Raw genomic sequence first — 23,725 nt, 5'->3', positions numbered from 1 at the left:
AGATTGTGATTGCACATTATCTCATTGTAAACAAGTAATGCATATCTCTCATTTTCAGTTTGATTTTATATTTATAGTTTGAATTCATGGACTAATATTGTCACATAACTTAACAAGATTTGTATAATTGAATACTTGTATCACTAATACTGAAGTTTTATTTGTAACTTGTTTTTGCAATTTAGTTAGGACATTTTTTATTTGTTTCTTTAGCTGTCATAGGTTTACCTTAGGGTTTTATTTCTTATCTTCTCAGACTTCAAATGGGTATTTTTTGTTACCTATTTACAAAATTGATAAATAACTAGTTGTGTATAACAAATTTTCCTGGACATAAGACATAAGAAGTAGTACTGATGAATTCTCAAATGATATTTATTTAAGTTTTCATGCTACATGTATTTCTCCAACATTTTGATTTTGATTGACTTGGGTGATATAAAGCTAATATTTTTTTTTTGTTTTTCAAGAAAAGACTTGGCATAATAAGGTGATGGAAGCAATGTATTAAACTAGAATTCACATTTATATGTGTATATAATGTCAGCATTTAGCACTCTTGTTAGCAGCCATACAGTATAAAAGTTGTTTTATATTGACGAAAAAATAAAATATTTATACACAACTATTCTTTCTTTATGCTTGAATAGGGTTACAGATTGATGAAATTTTGTTATTCTTTAGATAACAGAGATAAAAGCTAGAATAAATGGAGATAACATTAGCAGTGTCTGTGACTGCTGTTGTTTTATCTATTATTACTAATGGTGAATTTGAAATCATCCCTTTATACACACACCGTTATGAGTTGGTTGACCATTATGGAATATCCATTTCACAGATGATATTAGATAAGTTCTTTATGTCATAATCCCTTTCCCTTTTCTCAAATGTGACCTACTGTATTAGACTATTTACTGGGTTTGTAATAACATGAGCAACAGGGTGTGTGCCACATGTGGAGCAGGATCTGCTTACCCTTCCAAGGCACCTTAGATCACCCCCAGATTTTAGTGGGGTTCATGTTCATAGGCGGATCCATGGGGGGCCAGGGCCCCCCCTTTCGTGGGAAAAATTTGGTTGATAATATAGGGAATTACTGAAGCATGACTGATTGTCATGATTTATTGGTCAATGTTAGGTATCCATAGTTTTCAGATACTATCTGCAGTAGGTCAACTATATTTGATGTATGGAATAATTGCATTGTGTACAAGTTGTTAAGCAGGGTTTTTATGTCTTTGAACTATTTTCTATGGTTCATTGGTCAATGTTCAGTTTTTATTGTAATTAGATCTGATTCTCAGATACTGTAGGCAGTAGATTAAATGCATTTTGACTACTGGTATAAACATAAATTGTCTATTTCTGTCTAAAAGGTTCATCTGACCTTGACCTCATATCATGGATCTTGACTATGTTAAGTTTATGTTAAACATGTAATCTTTCACAGACTTTTAAATAAATTGAATTTTGATAAGTACAGCAGGCAAGACATTTTAGCCTGTGCACTCTTGTTCTGATACTAGAAGTGGTCAACTCATTAAGTGTATGTTTTGTTGTAACATGTACTTGTTTGCCAGGCAGGGTTTATTTAACCCTGACCTTATTTTTAAGGTTCATTGCTCAATGTTAAGTTTTCAAGATAAGGTCACTTTCTCTGATATAATAAGCAATAGGTAAACTGCATTTGGTGCATGGTATGTTTATAAGAAGTAATGTGAATTCATTTATTTTCGTGGGTATCAATTTTCGTGGATTGCTGAAAACTTACATTTTAGTTGATATTTTATTTCATGGTTTTGCCCATCTCTGTATACAAAGCCTATTGATTCACCTGTACCCACAGAAATTGGTATCCAATGAATAATAATGAATCCACAGTAATTGTCATTCAGGCAGTGTGACCTTAGAAATTGTTTTTATCAGCAAAGCAGGTCTTAATCTGTTTCCCGGCCGTTATTGAAATTCTTGACAAATTTGTATATTCTGAAGGCATACTGAGAATGTTTTACGGAGGGGACCAACCTAAGCAGGTCTAGTCCTTTCACCAGTCCATCCTTCTATGGAAGCAAATGGTTTTATATTTGGTCTACAGCTTGATAATGTTGAGTTGTAATATGTGAATCAATAGAAAACAACAAGATTTTATAAAACATATTTAATCTCATTGTTTTTAACAATCTATGGTTTTCAATTTTTTTCAAAAACATTGATGCATATACACAGTGCAAATATCACAATAACTGGCATATATCATTATAAATCATATTACCAATGTTATACCTTTATGTATACATTATTTCCTGTTATTTAAAGTTCTGCGGAAAAGTGTGACTATAATGCAGAGGCAAATCAAGGGCTTTTGACTTTTGTGACACCAAAATATTTGCCAACAGTAGAAAGTTGAAATATGTTTTCTTTTTCTTTTCAAATACTAGTTTTAGGAAAATCTTATATAAAATCCCTTTGAGATGAAGGAGAAGATGTATTTAACATAGTTCATTATCTTTTAGTTCAAATTCAAGATTTTTTCAATTAAGTTCTACAATAGCCAAACAACCTCCCCACACCCAACCTGCAATGTGTAAGTCAATGTACATTTTTCATCTATTCTGCTGAAAAGTTTGAGGATAAAAGATCTATACAGTAAGTCAGGATTTATCTTTAACAAACACTCTTGGCCCCTATAGCCAAACAAAGCCTTGGAAGTGATGGCAGAACAGTCTTTAAGTGATTAAAAGTAAAAATTGTTAATCCAAAACAAGTGATAAAAGTACAATTTTCGTTAGATTCATCTATGAAAATGATTTACACCTACCATTTAATTGTTTCAAAGATTCAGTAAATTTTAAATATCTTAATCCGAAGAATTGAGTGAAATGAAGAAATAAAGAGTTAGAAATGGATAATGTAATTTTGGATTTTCCAGTGGTGTTGGGCTGCTGCCTTGTTTATGAATACCCAAGATCTTTTTATGAATTTAATGTCAATAAGACGACTATTTAGAAGCATTGATTTAACTCTAACATCTGTGACCAGAGGGGTCGGGTCAGAGGGCATGGTGGGAGACCTCGCAACATGAGGTCATAGTTAAAAGGGCCTGTGACTTTTAAAAATGTTAAATCAAATAATCAGATTAGATTTAAACTGTATATTCTGCTTAAAAATGACCTGGTGACCTGTGGCAGCTTTAAACATGACTTTGTGACCTTTGGCAGTTCTAAACATGACATTGTGACCATTGACAGTTCTAAACATGACCTTGACCCCAAAGTGGGTCCTACAGAAGCCCAATAAGTAGCCAAAAATGAACATTACTAAGGGAACAAACATTTAACATCAAGGGGGGTTTGTTGGTTATGTTTTATGTTTTTTTTCCCCTCAGAATCCCAATTTAGAGGTAAAAAATATTCTGGTCCTGAAGATGAGAATTTTTTTTATCTGGATCCAGATTTTTGCCAATACTCTCTAGTGCATTGCACAGGGGTAAAAATTCGGACTCAGAAATAACCATAACCCATCTCCCTCCACTTGAAGTTAAATGGTTACTCCCCAATGGAAAAAAAATATGATAGACTCACACCTTCAGAGGTAGACGTAGGAAAAGGTTTACACAGTAGACCAAATATATGTATGAAGACAAAACAAATGTTTACCTAATGATATTCTATTCCATAGTTTCGTATAAAATCTATGTCTATATTTTATTAAGAAACCAAATGTTGCTGTTATTCTTGATCACTTGTGTTCTTGATAGGGTTAAAAGAGGATAAAAGTAATATAACAATAAAAAAGAGGTCAGGGAATTTTGAAATCCTTATATTGTAAACTGCAGGTCTCTAAAAGGGATAAAGAAATTCTAACCACTATGTTCTTGTACAGATAAACTGAAAAAGTAGCATTAAAAATATAAAATTATGGGCCTTTTGTTTCCTTATCTTAAATCTTGTACCCTGCACACTACCGAACCATTCAATCATATATACATGTATATCGCAAAATATTAAGTTTATACACCTCTTGTGAAGAAGGTGTCTATCAAGTCCATGGATATATTAAAATATACCTGCAAAGGTCACAATCAACTTGAAAGATGAGATTTTCATATATACCTTTATTATTTCTTTGGAACCAATTTAAGGTTTCCCTTCATCAGATCATAGCAAATACTATAATGTCACATATGGTATTCACTTTTGCCTCCAAATTTGGGAAACTCATAAAGTGTCATGAAAATTTGAATTTTTCATTACCAGAAGTTAATTTGTAAAACTGAATATATAAAACTCTCATGCATTTACAATAAAAAATCAATAATATTTTTCACAATGATAATTTGTTCCTTATATGGTTTCATTGAATTCTATTCATCAAGTCATACTGTGAATAACATGTTTCTCCCATAATGCAATATTATTCAATTCTAAAATATAATTTTTTCAATCTAAATTATTACTGGAACTTATCAATAAGTTCAAGATTTTAAATGCTCCTACGTACCCTTAAATATATTTTCTTGAAACAAATAAAATGTATCATAATCTCACTAAGTCCTATTGATTTATTGACCACCACTGCATAGCAGTTGTATAGAAAAAAAATAGGAGGCTTACAAAGGCTACAGGCATACATATACATCAAATAAAATTACCTAAATTATTTACACTAAAATTGATAATATCCTCTCCTGCACACAAACATACACATATATCCTTCATTATACCTACAATATTTACACTCATTCCATTTTAGTACACAAACAATCTGATTAAAATTAGGTCTTTGCACTTTGCTTCTTATGGATTTGAATTTGTTTGTCTGTATGTCGTGCATGGGAGCTCACACAAGTGACATAAACCGATTGAAAATGAGGACCAAGTGCGGAAAATTAATTCTAATTAGATTGGAACACAAACATACACATATATCCATCATAATTACCTACAATATTTACAGAACACAAAAGCTTAATGAAATGAATATACAAAATGAAAAATTAAATAAATTTCCTAGCACTATACAATAGAGACTTTCTGTATTCGTGGCGTCCGACTAGTCCGTGGAATAGATGCTATTTTTGGAGACTGATTTGAAGTTAATGAAGGCGAATATGATGATTGTGATGAACACTGACTAATTTTCTCAATCGAAGGGTTTTTTATATGTTTTGGCACCTGATTTGGTGTTCGGTTTGGCAGTTTTGGTGTGGCATTATGCACTGAGATATGAGATGATTTATGTGAGCCGTTTTCCCCAGCATGGTCGACGGCTAAGAGTCTATCAGCTGTGTTATTAGATGATGAAGCTGCTACGTAACGTACTTCTACTTGATCGTTGTCGGGTGGTTTAGGATTATTTCTGAATCTTTTTCTATGATAAAATCCACAAACTACAAGTATGACACAGAAAAATGACGATATGGATGCACCAACAGCTATGTGAAGTACTTCAAATTTGCCGGGTTGAGGACCTGAAAATAGAATTCAAAGACTTCAAAAGCTACTAAAAAATTACATATCTGAATATGTCATCATAATCAATTTTACATAGAAATAAAAAAAGAACAAAAGATAGAAATTCAGACATTACAACCACTAACGTCATAATTTGATTATCTGGTCTGTGTTTTAAAAAATATTTGACAACTAAAATTGTTTGGATTAGTCCTGACCAATCAGTATAATTGTGATCAATTTTAGTTGTGAATTTTTGTGTGAAATGCCAGGTCAGGTGACCCGAGAACACAGTTATTTCGTAGTGCATTTCTTTTAGACAATAAATTCAAATTAAAAAAATCGCATCTGCTCTTTCTCAAAAAGATTTTTACAGTGTATTGTACTACCAGTGAGACAAATAATATCAAAATTATAGAAACTTCTACCAGCTCTAACTCAAAATATTGACAATTCTGTGTTAAGTAGGTGTAAAATTCAGTTTGACAGCTTCAGACGTGATAAAATTTTACCTTTTAGAACTGGACCAATTTACTACTTAACATAAAGATTCAGCACCCAAATTTTTTTGACATGTACTTACATCCCCCTACTTTATATTTCATGCATTTAATATCAAGAAATAAATTGGGAAAGTGTATCAAATAAAACATGCAAGTTATACACTGTTTACACTAGGGACGATATTCGTAGACAACGAAAACCAAAGGACGATAACTGTGTCCTTGGGCCAGGTAAGCAATTTACTTGAAAGCCTAACTTTTCTAGAGTAACTTACATAAAGAACTTTTCAGAAAAACTGAATGACAGTTACCTGATTCAAGCTGTCATGCATGAGGAAATTTGATTTCAACATTTACATGACAACTTACAAAAACAAATTGGTGAACAGATAGATGCATGAATGTTCCTTTACCAATTTGTACATAAACTACCAACAATTGATCAATATCTCATACTTAATACTTTTTTTGTGTAAGACAATTTTCCATCTTAAGTTATATATCTTAGAATGTTTTTCCTCAGTCTAGTAGAATGAGAATGTTTTGACATCATAAACCGAACAATGTTGCAAAGGAAAAAATGAAAAAAGCAATAAACAGATTATTGTAATTTTTGGCTGCCTTTTATCTGAGGGTTATCCCCCTTTAATGAGATTGTAACCAACTAACTCTATTACAACATTGATAATAGATGGATAGTTAAAATCTCAGTGTTATTGAACTTCGGTATTCTTCTTATTCCTGAGAAATTTTTATCATACCCTGCAAATCTTTTATTTAAGATTTTGTTGGTGAAGATTTCAATAAATTTCAGAAATGACTCTTTAATTACTGCACTCTTAAAAACAAAGAAACATTTACTTAAAAAGACTTTTTTAAGCATGAATTTAATTCCATACAAATAATCTATTCATTAATTAACTTACTTTTCAGTGAAACTTAAGTTCCTACTAATTTTATTAAATATCATATAAAAATATATGTGCTTATAGTAATAGCTATATATACAAAATAAGTAAATACTAAGTGAGTGTTTCGGTAAATGTTAGTCCATGATTAAAATGATACACAAAATGTTATAAAATGTTTATGTAAAGTTATTTCTTCATGATATTTTTTTTTCAGTGCTGGAATTGACACTAGTAATAACCAATTCACAAAACACAATTGTATCTACTGGCTTCAACAAAACTGTTTTACATTCATTACAAAAATGAATAAATACACTGCAATACATGCCTTGGAAAAATTTAGACAGATACTTGATTCAAAACAAATGTTTTTATTTATTACAGCTGTGTCAAGAAAGCATGCATTCTCAGCTTACTTTATCATTGACGTCCAAAAATTGTCAAAACTAAAAGGGAGCTATCTAATTGTTGTGAAAATGAAAAAATGTCATGTGATTTGCTGAATGCTAACTAATTGATAACCAAACATTCAAAAGTTGTCTAGTTTTAGACGTTTGATTTACAATAAAGAATGCCTAATACTAAATAAATAACCCTGCATTATGTATAAATTATAAGAATGATTCCAGAGAGGACACTTGAGTGACCATCGACATAAACTATATCAATAGGCTTAAAAGTCCTAAATCTCTGGAATGTGTGTCCTTTTACCATATTTGAATTATCATGACATGCATGTTGACATAACGTATACAGACTGCAAAAACACTCCTACCAGGGTTTCCGCTGGCGGTCGCCATTTTTGCAATTTGCGAAAAAATAATAATTGTGGCGATAAAAATTCGTCATTTGCGAAAGAATTTGGCGAAAGAAATATATAAACCGATTTATTTTCCTCCATCTTGTTATTTACTTTTTTTCGAGTTTCTCGAACTTTACCTGATCAGACAATACTCAGAATTCACCTTGACCTCATTAAGATTTAGACAGAAAATCAATAATCAGCTGATTGCATTTTATAGCTATCGACAACAAAGGACTAATTAATAAAGGTGTTGATTGAATTGTTTCACAAAATGATATGGTCAAATGGCTTCCGCTATAAATGTCACATACAGAATTTATTTACATCTTTGCGACGCATGTGTTTGAAGCAAACTTTTGACATCTCTCCCTTTAAAGATAGTTTTGAAAAGAAAGCTGTTGTTGTGACGAAAATTGTTCAAAAGCAAGAAAAAGGAGTCTTCTACAATCTCTAGACATATTTAACTTATTCATAATAAAAATGGGTAAAGTATAAGTAAGATTTCAATTATGAAAAATACATTGGAAGGATTCCTAAGAGCTTACTTGAGTTACGATGGAGTTATATATAAACTATATTGTCAAGGTCTTTATGAATGAAGCCCCATAATTTTGGAATGACGGATCTAAAAATCATCAAAAGTGAAGGGTTCTTGTTTATGGATTTTGTAAAAAATTGTAAAAAGATATAAGAAGATGTGGTATGAGTGCCAATTTGACAAATCTCCATCCAAGTCACAATTTGTAAAAGTAAACCATTAAAGGTCAAAGTAGCATCTTCAACATTTAAGCTCGCATTAAACAGCATATTTGAGTTATTATTGGTGCAAAAATTCTTCTACAATCACTCTGAATATTTAACTAAATCAATACCAAAGTGGTTCAGAATTAGTATTATAGATTTCAATATGATTAGTACTGATTCATGATAAGTTATTACTGTTAGTACTTTACTGATGGTAAATTGTTAGTACTACCATTCCTATATATACATACCTAGTTGCCCTGTTACAGGGTCTATTGTTGGACCTATTAATTTATTGATATCATTCATTATTATTTAGAGGCCCATGCCAGCAGTTAGTCTGATAGATTTGAGCAAACTTTCCATTACAAAAATATACAACTACTGTTACTGCTATTTGTTTATATCACTTTATAATGTATTTGATAAAAATTATTCATTGGATTTAAAAAAAAATAATTGATGGGTCAAACACTATGCTCTTTCATTAAAAAAAAATTAAAAATCTTGGTATCGAGTAGACAAAAGTTTATTGGAGGATGGAATGGAAAGAATGCATAAAACAAATTGAAGATATATTGCATTTCCTATTGTCATGCATCTTGGATCATTCCATCTTACCTGTCATAACTGAGTACTTATCAGAAATAGTAAAGTAAGGTAAAGAGAGTAAGAAACTCTCCCTGTACCACCTGAATGAGAGAGAGAGATACAAAAATGTAAATAAATGGTAAATGGGTACTATCAATAAAATAAGGAAAAAATATATACATACAACAGTAAAAGTAGATACTATCATTATATTTGTACTAGTTGGTAAACTCTTTAATATATGATGTTTCTATTGTCATATATCTCAAGCGCACATCTGTTGTACACTGAATCCCCAAAAACGCTTGTTAGTATTTAGGGAGCTTGCAGTTTTTGACTGTCTGAAGAATTCTCTTAAAATTTGAAGAAAAAAAATATCTGTGCATGAATCATCAAATTGTTGGTGCTGTTATAGATTGCTGTAATCTTAGTAGAAAGCATAACATATTTTTAGGCTTGGATCAAATCCCACAACACCCTGAAGTCAGATGAATATTGTTACATGTATCACCAAAATATCCCAGTTGTAATATTTTACCAGTTGCTATTTGTGAGAAAAGACAACTACTTTTTGAATGAGTTGACCAACTTATCAAACACACTATGATAGTATGATATCTTTTTCTGATGTATAAGAAACAGTTTGTCAAAACTAAAATCCGTCACTCAAATTGAAAATTATATTCAAAAAAATAATGTATAAAACTATATTTTTATCACAGTTATATTTTGTTTATCCAAGATGCATTTCATTCTACAACTTTGTTTTCCCTAACCTACGGGAATAAAATAAGAAAAAAAATCACTTAAATAAACTAGCAGTCATTTACAACCTATTATCATGCAAATCAACTATCATGTACCCAGTAAAAGTAGTCAATAGTTTTGCTTAATTCATGAAACTGGTTAATCAAATCTGTTAGCCTAGACATTGAAATAACTAAGGGAAATGGAATGGGTGTCCTCAGCTTGATCTAGATATAAAACATGCAGTATGTCACTTGAAAGTAAGACAAATATATATGTTATTAAACCTGTACAAGAAACCAAAAGCATTCTCCAATTCCTATACTTAGAACAACAATAATGACCTGGGTTTGCAGTCATAAAACTTTTCAGTATGAATATTGTAACTAATGATATTATGTCCTCTTTATACATGTACAACAAAATCATAGGAAAACAGCTAGTACATTTCCCTCCACACTGCAACAATTAAAACTTTGATTTTACTTTTTTTAGTTTTAGACTAAGTACTAGAATCAAATTAATAATGGTTTAATACATGTATACACTTACATCCCTCTTCTTCATCTGACCTATCACTATCTCCACAGTTAGGTAGTCCGTTACACTTCAGTGATTCATCTATACAGTACTTGGTTATTTTACATGTAAAACCTCGACAACCATTTTTACCAGAAGATGTCTGACTTCCTACAATTAAAACATTCAATTATCACTGATTTAGTACATACTTTTGTTTAGGGGCCAGCTGAGAAACGCCTAAGAATGTGTGATTTTCTCGCTGTATTGATGGCCCATTGGTGGCCTTCGCCTGTTTTCCAATCTTTGGTCTGGTTGTTGTCTCTTTGACACATTCCCCATTTCCATTCTCAATTTTAAACATTTTTTATTTTCGTATGAACATATTTTCTGGTTTGTATTAACCTTGTAATGAACTATTATTATTTTTTAAGTGTGTGAGTGGTCTAATGATGATATGTGTCACACTTGTTTAAGCTTTGCATTAACTATAATATGAATATGTTTTTTCATAATGACCTTGCTAGAAACAACTGTTATTTTTCAACATGAAAGTTATCCAAGAATATGCTTGTGTAACCTTCTGTCCCAGAATAATATAGTCAGAAATGAACTTGTGCACTTACTCTAATGGGAACATGTTTTCTAGTGTATATTAACCTTGTGAAGAACAATCATTTTTTTCAATGTGTAAGTCTTTCAAGGATGACTTGTGTAACCGCAGCTTTCAAATATGCCTATCAAGTAAGACCTTGAAAAGCAATATATTTATATTTGCTTTATATTCTATGTCATAAATGGAATAAAAATAATCAAAAGGTATATCTAACCTGTCAGAGGATTTGTTTGATGAACTTCTGTCCAGGTTATTTTGAATCCTTTAGCACCTAATGCTCTACTTGACGTAACAAATCTGAAAAAAAAATAATCTCATTTACAAACCTTAGTACCGTAGTCGTGCTATGTATGCATATATTCAAATTTTAACTGGATATTTGTAAATGAATATATTTCTATCCATAGATTAATGAAATTCTATGTCTCATGGATAGTAATGGTGGACACTCTATAAAGGAGGTTTTAAATATATACAAAGAGCACATGCCGAAAAGCCTTGCCTTCTTTACTAACCATTGATATTATGCTGTTAGCTCTTAATATAAAACTTTGCTACAACTATAACACAAACTTAACATGAGCCAAAAAAATGAGGTTAAGGTCTTATAAACCAATCGAAAAAAACATTTCCACCTTAAAATCATTAAATGCACTACATATAGTTGACCTATTGCTTATAGTTTCTAAGAAACAGACTTAACCAAGAAAATTAAACCTTGACTAATGAACCATGAAAATGAGGTCAAGGTCAGATGACATCCGCCAGTTGGACATGTACACCTTGAAATCCTTCCATACACCAAATATACTAGACCTATTGCTTATAGTACCAGTGTCTGATATATGGACTTGACCACCAAAATTTAACTTTATTCACTGATCCATGAAATGAGGTCGAGGTCAAGTGAAAACTGTCTGACAGGCATGAGTACCTTGCAAGGTACGCATATACCAAATATAGTTATCCTATTACTCATAATAAAAGAGAAATAAACATTACAAAAAATCTTAACTTTTTTTCAAGTAGTCAATTAACCTAGAAAATGAGGTCAATGACAATGGACATATAACAGATGGAAACTTAGTAACATATGGCATTTATATACAAAGTATGAAGCATCCAGGTCTTCCACCTTCTAAAATATAAAGCATATGGAGAAGTTAGTTAATGCCGCTGCCTGATCACTATCCCTATTGAGCTTATCTGCGACAAAAGTCTCAGGCTGGACAAAAACTTGTTCAAAATATCATATTTTTTGCCATCACAAAGTCATTTTAATGTCCAGAAGATTGTTTACAAAATGACTAATAAATTCATAAAAATCTAAATTTTTACTTATTCAATGAAGACATGAGTGGCTATACATGTAGATCTTTCAATAGAAAATGTCTAGTTAAAAACAACAGATGAATATACATTTTTGTCCCTGTCCCAAGTCGGGAGTCTCTGGCCTTTGTTAGTCTTGTATGTTTTCTTAAAATTTTAGTTCATTAATACGTTTTGGAGTTTAGTGTGGCGTCCATTTTCACTGAACTAGTACACATTTTTGTTTAAGGGCCAGTGAAGCCGGCTCTTGGTGCAGAATTTGTAACTATGTTGAAGACACATCGATGGCCTTCTGCGGTTTTCTACTCTTTGGTCATGTTGTTGTCTCTTTCACACATTCCCCATTAATTACCATTCTCATTTTTTATTATAAGCAACAATAAACTACCTTTAATACAAATCTTACTCTAATTTAAGATATTCCCCAATTGACAGAAAGAACTGGTTTTCCTGTTTTCCACATAATTCTTTCCCTGGTTGATGTAGATCTTGGTAAACTCTCATTACAGCATTCTTACAGCCAGCACCTTCTTGTTCTGTAAATCATCAAATATTGTTACTGTCCATTCATTTATTTTTCGTGGGTACCAATTTTCATGGATTGATGAAAACTTGTATTTTTTGCAAGTATTTGATTTCATGATTTTTGACGAAGTCTGTATATAAACAAGAACTGTGGATTCATTAATTTTCGTTGATATCAACTTTCATGGATTGAGGAAAAACTTGCATTTTTGAGGATATTTGTTTTCAGGGTTTTGCCAATCTCTGTATACAAAACTTATAGAAAATTTGTTATTTGTTTAACATTTGAATTTGTGGTTCACTTGTATGCATGAAACCCACAAAAATTGGTATCCAACAAATAATAATGAATCCACAATAGACAATACACCTTATCGCTATTTGTCCGCCATTACTGGATATCACACAGGTTCCCGTAAAATTTTGACATCACAAAACAAAACATCTGACGCCACAATGGAAAAGTGATTGTTGAATGCGTCAAAAGTTCAAGCGGACGGGTCAGCCGGGATTAGCGATAAGGTGTATTTATACTTCTTTGAACATTTAAATTTGTTGTTCTGCTGTACCACAAAATCCATGAAATATGATATCTCACAAATAATAATGAATCCAGAAGGGAAGAAAAAAAGAAAAATATTGAATGCAACACGTCGCAAACACTTAACAAACTGTGTGAGCTTAGAACCAATCAAATCTAACTTATAGTCATGAGGAGCGAATGAAGTTGATATTCAAATCAATAAAAATCTTGTTTTATATGTCGCAGACACTAATTACAGGATTTAATAACTTTTACAATGTATTTATGATAGATACTTCATATTCAAGTAAAAATTCTTTTATTCTTAGTGTGCCTGATAATAATTAGGTTTTCAATTTTCAAACCTTTCTTGGGAAAAAGGAAGTGAATTATCAGTACAGGATAATACGATTGTTTTCCACTATACTTGCATTACACAAGCAACCTTCCTCTAGCCATGGGATACAATTTAATTAGTTCATCAGCTTTTCTTTTTTTTTTAAATGAATTCATATGGCAACATGTAAAAAATTTGGCTTATGTTACCATTGAAATATATATAAAGAATTACATCTTTACATAAGGGGGCCTCAGTGGGTGAGTGGTCTAAGAAGTTACTACTGTAAACACTAGCCAGTCAACACTGATGTTGTGACTTTGAATACCCCTAGTGCAGGTGCACACAACTCCAATCTTAATTGACTAGAACTAATAGTTTTCCTATTAAAGGTTTGTGGTTTTCTCAGGGCACTGATCTGGCTTCCTCCACCAATATAAACTAGCAGCCACAAAATAGCCCTAAAGTGGTGCTTAAAAGTGGCATTATAACATAGAAATCAATTCAAATCAAATCATCTGTACACAATGACAGATGTAGAATTCAAATCTAAAAGGGATTGTAAGTATAACCTTTATTACACTGCACTTGATTCATACTTATAAGATTTCACTAACTAAGAGCTGGACTATTATATCGGTTTATCAGTTAGTAAGAATTTTGTAAATGTAATAGAATTATCAATAAAGAAATTGGTCGATTTAAGGTTACCGGTACATCTTTTATAGTTATTTTTTTTAAATGACGATTTAATGCTACATCTCATATAATTGATAAAAAGTTTTTGATTTAAGGTTATGTCCAATCCAATTATCCAAATAAAAGTGATCAAGTAAAAGTTACATTTAATACAATTATCGACAAACCTTAAGGATATGCAAAGTAAATCAAGCTTTTAGTTGAAGTTCTTTGACATTACAATATAGTGGGAACATCCTAAGGTTACCATATTGCATGGGTTTTGCTAATCACTGAAGGTCATATGGTGACCTGAAGTTGTTTACATCCTAGTTTCATTATCATAAAAGGATGATATTCTTATTTTTGTACATGCTCTATAATTGTTGAAGGCTGTACGGTGACCTATAGTTGTTAATTTCTGTGTCATTTTGGTCTCTTGTGGAGAGTTGTCTCATTGGAAATCATACCACATCTTCTTATTTTTAATTATCTATCTTATTTCAATTTATAGGTTCACCAAATCAGGTCTTTATGTTACATATAAAAAAAAAACTTGTTTTATATAAATTGTCAAAAAATACACTTGAAGACAATCCAATACAGTGTTGTTAAACTAAATAAATGTGATCACCTTTTCCCTCTACATGGAAGTCTTCAAATATAACTAATATATTGTTCTTTCTATGACTGGCTTTAATTATCCACTGACAAAATGAGTAGCTTTTGTATTTCTCTGGTGAACCTGGACTCTTTATCAAACCTCCTCCTCCAAATGATGTAATATTCTCACCACATTCTGAAAAGTAATCATATTCAAAAATTAATCTGCTGAATGTATTTTGATAATTTCAGACTGCTGAAAAAATCTTGAATTTCTTTCCATTTATTATTGGTAGTGCTTGGTTAAGTTTGCTCTGATGTCTACATTTTTGGTCTCTTTGTGCACTTAGCTTTGGTATTTACTATTTTTGGTCTCTTTGTGCACTTAGCTTTGGTATTTACTATTTTTGGTCTCTTTGTGCACTTTAAACTTTGGTATTTACTATTTTTGGTCTCTTTGTGCACTTAGCTTTGGTATTTACTATTTTTGGTCTCTTTGTGCACTTAGCTTTGGTATTTACTACTTTTGGTCTCTTTGTGCACTTAGCTTTGGTATTTACTATTTTTGGTTGTGTTGGTTTGATGCTGTTTACTCAAATGTTCAATATTTTAGGTGGTGATTAGTGCATTTGCTCTGGTGGCCAATATATATATATATATATCTGTTTGATGGTTGGTGCATTTTTCTCAATTGTCCAATACTATTAGTGTTGGTTGTTGCTGTTTGCCTTGATGTACAAAACTTTCACTTGTAGAGGTAGTGCAGTTAGCTCTTGTGTCAAATATTTTTGGTTGTGGCGGATGGTGCAGATTGCACTGTTATCAAATGTATTTGTAAGCAATTCTTTCATTTTGTATAAAATGGTGACAACTTGTCAAGGTATTGAAAATATTCGCATTTCAAATATCAATGTTAATTATAGTTTCAAGTTTGGAAGTGTATAGATATAAGGAAAGTTCCTATTTCGCAAAGTTTCACATTTAAAAAGACCATAAATCATTGAAAATTACCATTTCTTGAATTAAAACATTTAATATCTAACTATTTTTAATCACTTACTTCTCAATCTGGTATTCAAAAATTCAAATTTTGCTTGAAATCCTGCATGTCTACTTCCAATTCTGCTATTGAAGACTACTCTCACTTCTTGTCCTAATGCCCCAACTATTGGACCAGGAAATTGTGTACCACAGTATGTGTTTATCCTTGTATAATTCCCCTTTAAATCATGCTGGTCTACCAAAATATTGTCTGAACTATGACACCTAGTAAAAAATTAATAAACCAAGATTGTTGAAGAAATACAAATTCATTTTTAAATCGTTCATGTTTAAATTAAAGCATTTTTTAGTAGTAATATCCTGCACTTGTTTCATTACTATTTCATACGAAAATGCAAGTTTTATGGAATCAACAAAAATGTGTACCCACTGAAATAATGAATCTGTAGTAATAATAAGTATAATTCTTTATAGTTATTAACCTCGAAAATTAATCTGAGACATGAAAACATCAAAACTTTTGTTTTGTGCATCTATAATAGATTATCCCAGAATGTCTCTCTGGTATCTTACATCACCAATATAAGTTGTAATTTTGCACAGAGAAATTAAGTCTTAAGAAACTTACGGCCCCCTGGTTTTTCCCAAATCAAAGGCATGGAATGAAATAAGAAGTCTTTCAGATACAGCAGGACGGAATATGTATTCACATTTTGTATTGTCTGGATACTCTTGAGGATAATAGGGTGAATTAAATGTTCCCTCTTTATAGTTTCTACTGATATACAGAAATATACATTTCCCATCTTCTGGACTATGACCAGATATTCCAAAATCTGTAAGGAAAAAAAAAATAAAAAGTTGTACACACAGTATTTTTAAAACATTCTATTTATTAGTGTAAATTCAGAAATTTTAAATATGAGGTTTTTCATTATTGCGAAAAATGCAACTGAGTTGTAAACACAATAATGAAAACTCGCATTTTGAAATATTTTATATGAATTTAACAGGATTTTTCTCAAAATCGTAAAAATTAAAATCGCGTTTAAGTCTAAAATGACAAAATCGCAATAATAAATGCATGCAATAATTTCTGAATTCACAGTAAGTGGTATATAAGTTATTCATGTGCTGAAAAACAAGACCAATGTATGATACTGATTTCTGTTTGTATGGAATATATTTCTTGAACAACCATCATCAGGTATGCTAGTAACCAAAGGTTTGGAAAATCTGAATGCCACAAACACAACCTTTTTATCACCTAAAATTTCACAATATTTTTCTGTCAATACTGGCAGTTACACTACACATAAAACAACACAATGTATGCACTAAATAATATTTGTAAGCTAAATTAAATACATAAAATAACTTTGTTATTGTATTATTCTCTGTAAATATTGTCGCTGTAATAACTACTACAGAGTATTAAATATAGTTCACATTATTCATAAAGAAAAAAGTCCCATTTTCCCAAATGAAAAAGTAACTAATAAGCTAGACAGACACAAGCAAATAGTTTACATTTCAAAACATTCAAGAAATATGCAGTGATAGAAAAGAAAGCTGGTGCCAATTAGCATATTTTTAAATTGTAAAAAATGTATTTTATTTAGAAAATCCAGTTAAAGCCCATTTAAACAAAATCAGTAACTGATTTTTGAACTGTCTTACTGGTGATTACAGCTTCACGCTTGGGTTATTTGAAAATGCAGAAATATTTATGTACAGTGCCGTTCATTTTTAATATCTTAATCTAACTTCAGTTTTAATTTGTTTAAACTTATGTGCAGTTCACTTCAATAGTGCCTACAGAAATACACCAGGTCTCTCTGCAAGTCTTTTAAAGTTTTAAAATGATGATTCTGAATGATTATCAACAGGTGTAGATATTTATTTTTGAAAGTGATTGGTTTTCTTATATAAGTGCATTTTGTACCACATATGGCTCTTAGAATCTGAATGTAAGGTTAAATCAAACCTGCAAACGTGTACAATGCACATTGTACTGAAATCCAATCAATCAATCAATCAAATAATCATATTTATCATTGTTTGTGTAAAATCCCAAAAGGGAGAAATGCACTGAAAACTAAAAATCATTTTTCTAAGCTGTATCTTGAAATTTTCATTTTAGGGACATTAAACCAAAAGATGTTAACAGGCACTCATTCTGAAATGTTATAAGAAACTACCAGATCCTTAAAATTTACTGAATATTGCCCTCCTTGATAGCACAAAACAGGCCATACATAATCTTCATCAAGAGCAGCAGGCAAATATCAAAATCAGTTAAACAGGCCTTAACTGTGCAATACTTATAGTTATCTAAATAAATAGAACAAATGTAAAAATATTTTTCACTGAATATTTCTGGCAACATTTATTCTGACAAACAACATTATAGGACACCACTTCCCTTTTTTAATGACAACAGTGTCAGCAGTGCGCTGCATATTTCCTGAAATGTATTATATATAACCAGAGGTTTAGCATGACTTTAAAACTCTGACAATCCATAAAAAAAAATTACAAACAGGTTTTCCACGTAACCCTCCCATTTGTGCACACTCAGTGAAGAATTTGAAACAATAATGGTACAATAAAAGTGTGTATAACATAGAGTACACTGTTTATAATATAGTAAAATGGTACAGCAAACGCAAAAGATTTTGAAAGAATAATTACACCTTATATAGGTTTCCTGGATTTTGATTGGTTGATGGTGACATAAGTAAACACTCATATCATGGTAACACATTCTTATGATATTCAAATATTACTATACTATTTACATAAATGTTGTTAAAAAAGAAATTTTAAGTTCCCACAAATAATTTTATAAGGTAACTTTACAGGAGGTAAACAGATCAAAGCAAAATTTAATTGTGATTCATTAAAATTTTCAACAAATATATACAAGCATACAGTCACACAGTTTTTGCAGAACATAGTTACTGATAAAACAAAGATAAATAAATACCTGTAATAAACTGATATGTGGAAGAAAACCCTCGACTGCTCCTAGATTTATGTGTGTCAAGGGTTAAAATCATTCGGGAATCTTCACTTGTAAGATTAGGAGGCAGTAAGGACCCACAGAATCTCTCATCAAAAGCACCAACTCCTAGAGTGCCTTTAAGGTTGACTTCTAAATAACCTTCATAACAGCTCCAATAGAGTACAAGATATAGATTTATAAGTATATTGGGCACAAACATGTGCATATACAAATGATTACAATATAGACACACACAGAATTACATAGTATTAATCTAATCCTGATTATTTCTGACAACATTTATACTACTATATTTTTCTTGCAAGTGCAACATATGAGTCTTACATTAGGAGAAGGAACTGCTCACCCTTGAGTTTACCTCTAGATTTTTGGTGGAGTAATGTAGCTTAGTTTTTTGGGGTTTTGTGTAACATTTTTTTTTAAAGTTTTGTTTTTTCCATCATTTTACTCTTTTCCCTGCTGCTGTCTATTATCAGTAGACCCCTTATTGCCTCTGCCCTTAGCATCTTTTATCGTTTTCTTCTCCCATTCCTTTTACTCTGTTTAATTTCAGTTTACTTTTACATATTTCAAACTTAATAATGACTATTTAGTTTTTACATTCTATCAATAGATTATATCAACACGTGGATTCTAAACTTTGACAAAAGTCTAGAAATCATGAATATAGAAAAATATTGTCCACACAATTGAATACTTACTATGGCATTTGACCAGGAACTTCAAAATCTTTAAAAGATATCGATACTTTTTCTAGAACTTTCCTGTTTCTCATACCATCTAGGTAATAATTACAGGTAACATTTGGAGGTACATCTGAAGGGTAACCAGGTGAAGTCAATGTACCGAAGGAACGTTTCCTACTACTGATTCTAACATCACAGGCTGTAAATTATAAGAAAAGGTTGTATTGAAGGAAGTCATCTAGTTTAATAATTAGTATAACAAGCTCATATAAGATAACCATTCATGAAATTCTATCAAATCTACTTTCTGTAAGCTAACAGATTTACCACCTTAGAGTTAATGTAACTCTGTAGGTCTTGGTGGTATGAATAACAATTTAACTAGTGTACAGGGGACTTACATATAAGTCAAAGAAGTATTACTATAATAGGTTTTCTTGCTATTTGTTAATTCTTTTTTTCTAATTTCTAATTTTATGACAAGCTTAAAAAACATACATATCAGCTATTGAACTTTAAGGTAAGCTTGCTTATACTAGGCTGTTTTACATGAGCAATGTTTATTATAATGACTACCAGATTTTGATATTAAAACAGATTAGTTAGAGAAAAGTTTTCAATTGAATGAGTTTGGGTATAACCTATCATCAGCGTGGTTGGTAAATGAGGCTTAATCACTTTGTATACATTAAAGTACTGGTATTTGTCAGTAATTAATTGAAGGTTGTACAGTGACCTATAGCTGCTTTAATTCTCTCATTTAGTGTCTCTTGGATAATAGTCTCATAGTTTGTAATTATTCCACATCTCTTTATTTTGTACCATACAGCCGATGTCAGTGTTTTTTCTTATGCTGGTAGCTAAAAATGATATGTGTACTTTAAAATCTATCAGTATTTGCTCCTAACTATTTAAAAAATGTTGGTAGTCTACCAGGGTTACTTTGGTTCCTCCAAAAAAAAGGTATGCAGTTTGAAGATTTATAAATGTGTAAAATGATAAAAATCCTAACAAATGTTACCTTGGATAAACAAGGCCATATATAAATAACTGATTTGTACATCGTTTTTTATGTAAGTTGTAGTCAGCCTTTGTATCAATTCCTTAAAGCACTTTATGTGTATATGTTTACCTGTTCCTTTAATATGTTGAATGTGGTCACCACCAGTTCTTGAAAAGGCTGAAATAATAAAACAGACAATCGTATATGATTTAGAATTTTTAACCGGATTTTTATGACAAAAATGTCAGTTATTGATTTGGGGATGTACAGCTGGCGGCCAGTTGGTCAGGCGGGCGGCAGCCAAATGTTGTGTGTGCATTTACTCATCAACCATTCTACCAAAGCTTTTAAAATTTTGATATGTTGTTACTGACAACAAAATGGAGGTCAATTTAAATAATGACGATTTTGACTTTTACCGTTACGGAGTTATGGTTCTTGAAAGATTGAAAAATGGTGTTTTCAGTCGTGTCCGTGCATTTACTCATGAACTGTTCAACCAAAGCTTTTAAAATTTGAATAAGTTGTTCCTGATAACATAATGGAGGTCAAGTTCAATAATGATGATTTTGACTTTTACCATTTAGGAGTTATGGCTCTTGAAAGATTGAAAATGGTGTTTCCAGTCGTGTCTGTGTATTTACTCATGAACCGTTCAACCTAAGCTTTTCAAATTTAAAAATTTGTTGTTACTGATGACAAAATAGAGGTCAATAAAATGTTTAAAAAAATGCATTTCGATATGCAATACAATTTAAAAAAAAAATGACTGCTCTATTAGCAAGCATCACATTTTATTTAAAAAATTATTAGACACCTGCAGAACTGGAACACATTGTGTTTGCGTTTCTTAAAAAAGTTTCATATAGGAATTCTGTCTGAAACGCATGAATTATACCAGACAGCATTGTAGTAAAGTATTCAAAAACATGATCTGCTGTTCAGAAAATAAGACTCAGAAATAATATAAATGTTACATTAAAAACATGTCACGTGTCCAGTAAACACATATTTAGTGGTTGGCAGGAGGCATTGATAATAGATTGGAACATCAGAAGTTATTCTTACCTGGTTTTACAAACTTGTCACTGAATTCAAAAGAAATATTGAAGCCTCTTCTATTATATAAAAAGTCAGCGTCTCCTTCTAAATTATCAGCATTGAGTGAGTCTATTCTCCCACTCTGAGTTCTAAATATTATCGATAAGTAATTTTCCGAGGAATAAATCACAACATCTTTATAATTTCCACAAAATCTTCCTATTTCTTCTCCCTTTGAACTCCCTCCATCATGGATCAACACATAATCAATTGGACAGCTGTAACAAAAATAGGAAAAAATAAAAAAAATAATATCTGCATCATGAAAACCACTATAGAAAGAATTTCAGAAAATATTTTTTATTTAAGGATTCTTTTTAGTACTCATTAAAAAATTTTAAAAGTTGCTCTATTAAACTAGCATTGTTTGTACACAAAAATAAGAACTGGTCAGGTCAAAAGTAAAATGAAAACTATATACCGGTAAGTGATCCCCTCAAAACTTAAAAGAACATAAACGATGAAAAAATCTAAAAGACAAAAAATTGGAAGTCCAATATTTTGCTCCAAAAGGTCTTTGTCAAGAATTGTTGAATACCAATAAAGCTTCCAAAACACGTGAGGATGAACACATAACTAACAGTTTTGTGTTTTGCAAATTTGCTTCACTAGTTCATGGTGTAGAATGGTTACAGACTTATCATTCTTTTTTTTTTTGGCGTTTCAGCACTAAACATAGGTTCAGCAACTGACTTATCACGTTTTTTATTCAAGACAGCATGACACACAATGAGCCACATAGACGATGAGAAGTCGTAAGTGTTTGTGTTGATATGATTATGGAGGCACCAATGATTGACAGGCTGGTGATGACTGTAGATGAAGTACTAAGACCACTTGGCCACTGATGTCCATCCTCATTTGGAGGTACTAGGTATTTTAAAATAGTAATAATATTTTCTATACTTTTAAAAAATTGGTCAGTCTGTGAGAATGTCAAATTCTTCATTACAATGAAAGGAATGTTATAAATGTTTAATTTTCATATTGACACTGACACAATCCATTCCACAATAAACCATTAACTTGGCTTACAAATAAGATTCCCTAATTAGTACTAAAACATAAATAACATAACTATTTAAACTATAAGTACAACCAAACCAATTTACAAATTGTCACTTAATTGTACAATGATATTATTTTCTCAGTATTGCATGTATAAAAGCTATTAGAACCCATTGATTGTTTAGTACAAGTTCTTTAACATCTATTTGAATTACCAATTTAAAGCCATATGCATTACATGCAGTTTCAGATTTAGTCTTTTTTTTTTGCGTTTTCCCCTAATGAAGAACTCAACAATCTGTGAAAGGTTTATGATCGTAATTTAACCACCTCTACATTGTCTTTCATAAAATAATCTTCAGTTTGTATGTTTAATGTCATTAGCATGAGATAATGAAGTCAAAATTTCCTCCCTTATAAGGACATTATTGCATCATTAGTGCCTGTTGTGCAACGCTGGAACTATTTTAATTGTTAATTTTCAGATCAAAAATCGTTTGAAGTTTGTGTGTATTAGGTTTAATCACATGATAAAGTGAATGATTTAGGGACATTAAATGTCACGTCTTGTGTAGCATGATAGATAATAACGAACTGACATTTATAATATGCTTTTTTTTCTAGTAAAAGATATCTTTCGTTTGATGCAAAAGTGAAATATCAGTCACACAGATTTTTTTTATATAAAAGTCCTATTTACTGTAGGCACAAATTGTATCATCCCTTATCTAGATGGAAAAGATACAAATTTAATTATTTTTCTGATGAAAATTAGTCTGTTAAATTGGCAGTTGTACTATAAAAAATTAACCAACATTGTTCAATCAATTCAATTGCTTTAAAAAAAATAGATAGTAAGGGTACAATTAAAGACCAAAAGCTGAAAAAAGACACCAACCAAACAATAATGAGCAACCAGACAACATTCAGAAAACTAATAATTAAAGACCAGGAACTAAGGATGCTCAATAACGGTTAGCAGTTTCTGCTCCAATAGTTGCATCCTTTCT

The 23,725-nt window shown here is 31.1% G+C and overlaps 1 protein-coding gene across 11 annotated transcripts in view; it reads right to left on the bottom strand.

Moving 5' to 3' along the window:
• Window positions 1-2,146: 2,146 nt before the first annotated feature.
• LOC143048112 (dorsal-ventral patterning tolloid-like protein 1) overlaps window positions 2,147-23,725 on the bottom strand; it is a 153,512-nt gene continuing 131,933 nt past the window's right edge. For 8 of the 11 annotated variants that reach the window (XM_076221579.1, XM_076221580.1, XM_076221578.1 and 5 more), the window contains 12 exons: window positions 21,675-21,925; window positions 20,736-20,783; window positions 19,619-19,802; window positions 18,879-19,066; window positions 16,518-16,725; window positions 15,948-16,153; window positions 14,919-15,083; window positions 12,628-12,757; window positions 11,107-11,189; window positions 10,310-10,447; window positions 8,671-8,703; window positions 2,147-5,473 (listed from right to left, as the gene is read on the bottom strand). In XM_076221579.1, coding sequence (XP_076077694.1) covers window positions 5,019-5,473; window positions 8,671-8,703; window positions 10,310-10,447; window positions 11,107-11,189; window positions 12,628-12,757; window positions 14,919-15,083; window positions 15,948-16,153; window positions 16,518-16,725; window positions 18,879-19,066; window positions 19,619-19,802; window positions 20,736-20,783; window positions 21,675-21,925 — 2,089 coding nt within the window. In that variant the 3' untranslated portion in view covers window positions 2,147-5,018. Of the gene's footprint in view, window positions 5,474-8,670; window positions 8,704-9,040; window positions 9,112-10,309; window positions 10,448-11,106; window positions 11,190-12,627; window positions 12,758-14,918; window positions 15,084-15,947; window positions 16,154-16,517; window positions 16,726-18,878; window positions 19,067-19,618; window positions 19,803-20,735; window positions 20,784-21,674; window positions 21,926-23,725 lie in introns of those variants that run through there. The other 3 variants (XM_076221587.1, XM_076221588.1, XM_076221585.1) reach the window with 3 other exon arrangements.

The sequence above is a fragment of the Mytilus galloprovincialis genome, chromosome 10 (assembly GCF_965363235.1).
Source record: "Mytilus galloprovincialis chromosome 10, xbMytGall1.hap1.1, whole genome shotgun sequence".
Classification (NCBI taxonomy): domain Eukaryota; kingdom Metazoa; phylum Mollusca; class Bivalvia; order Mytilida; family Mytilidae; genus Mytilus; species Mytilus galloprovincialis.
Note: the sequence above shows the minus strand (reverse complement) of the source record. Positions and strands in the feature narration are given on the sequence as shown.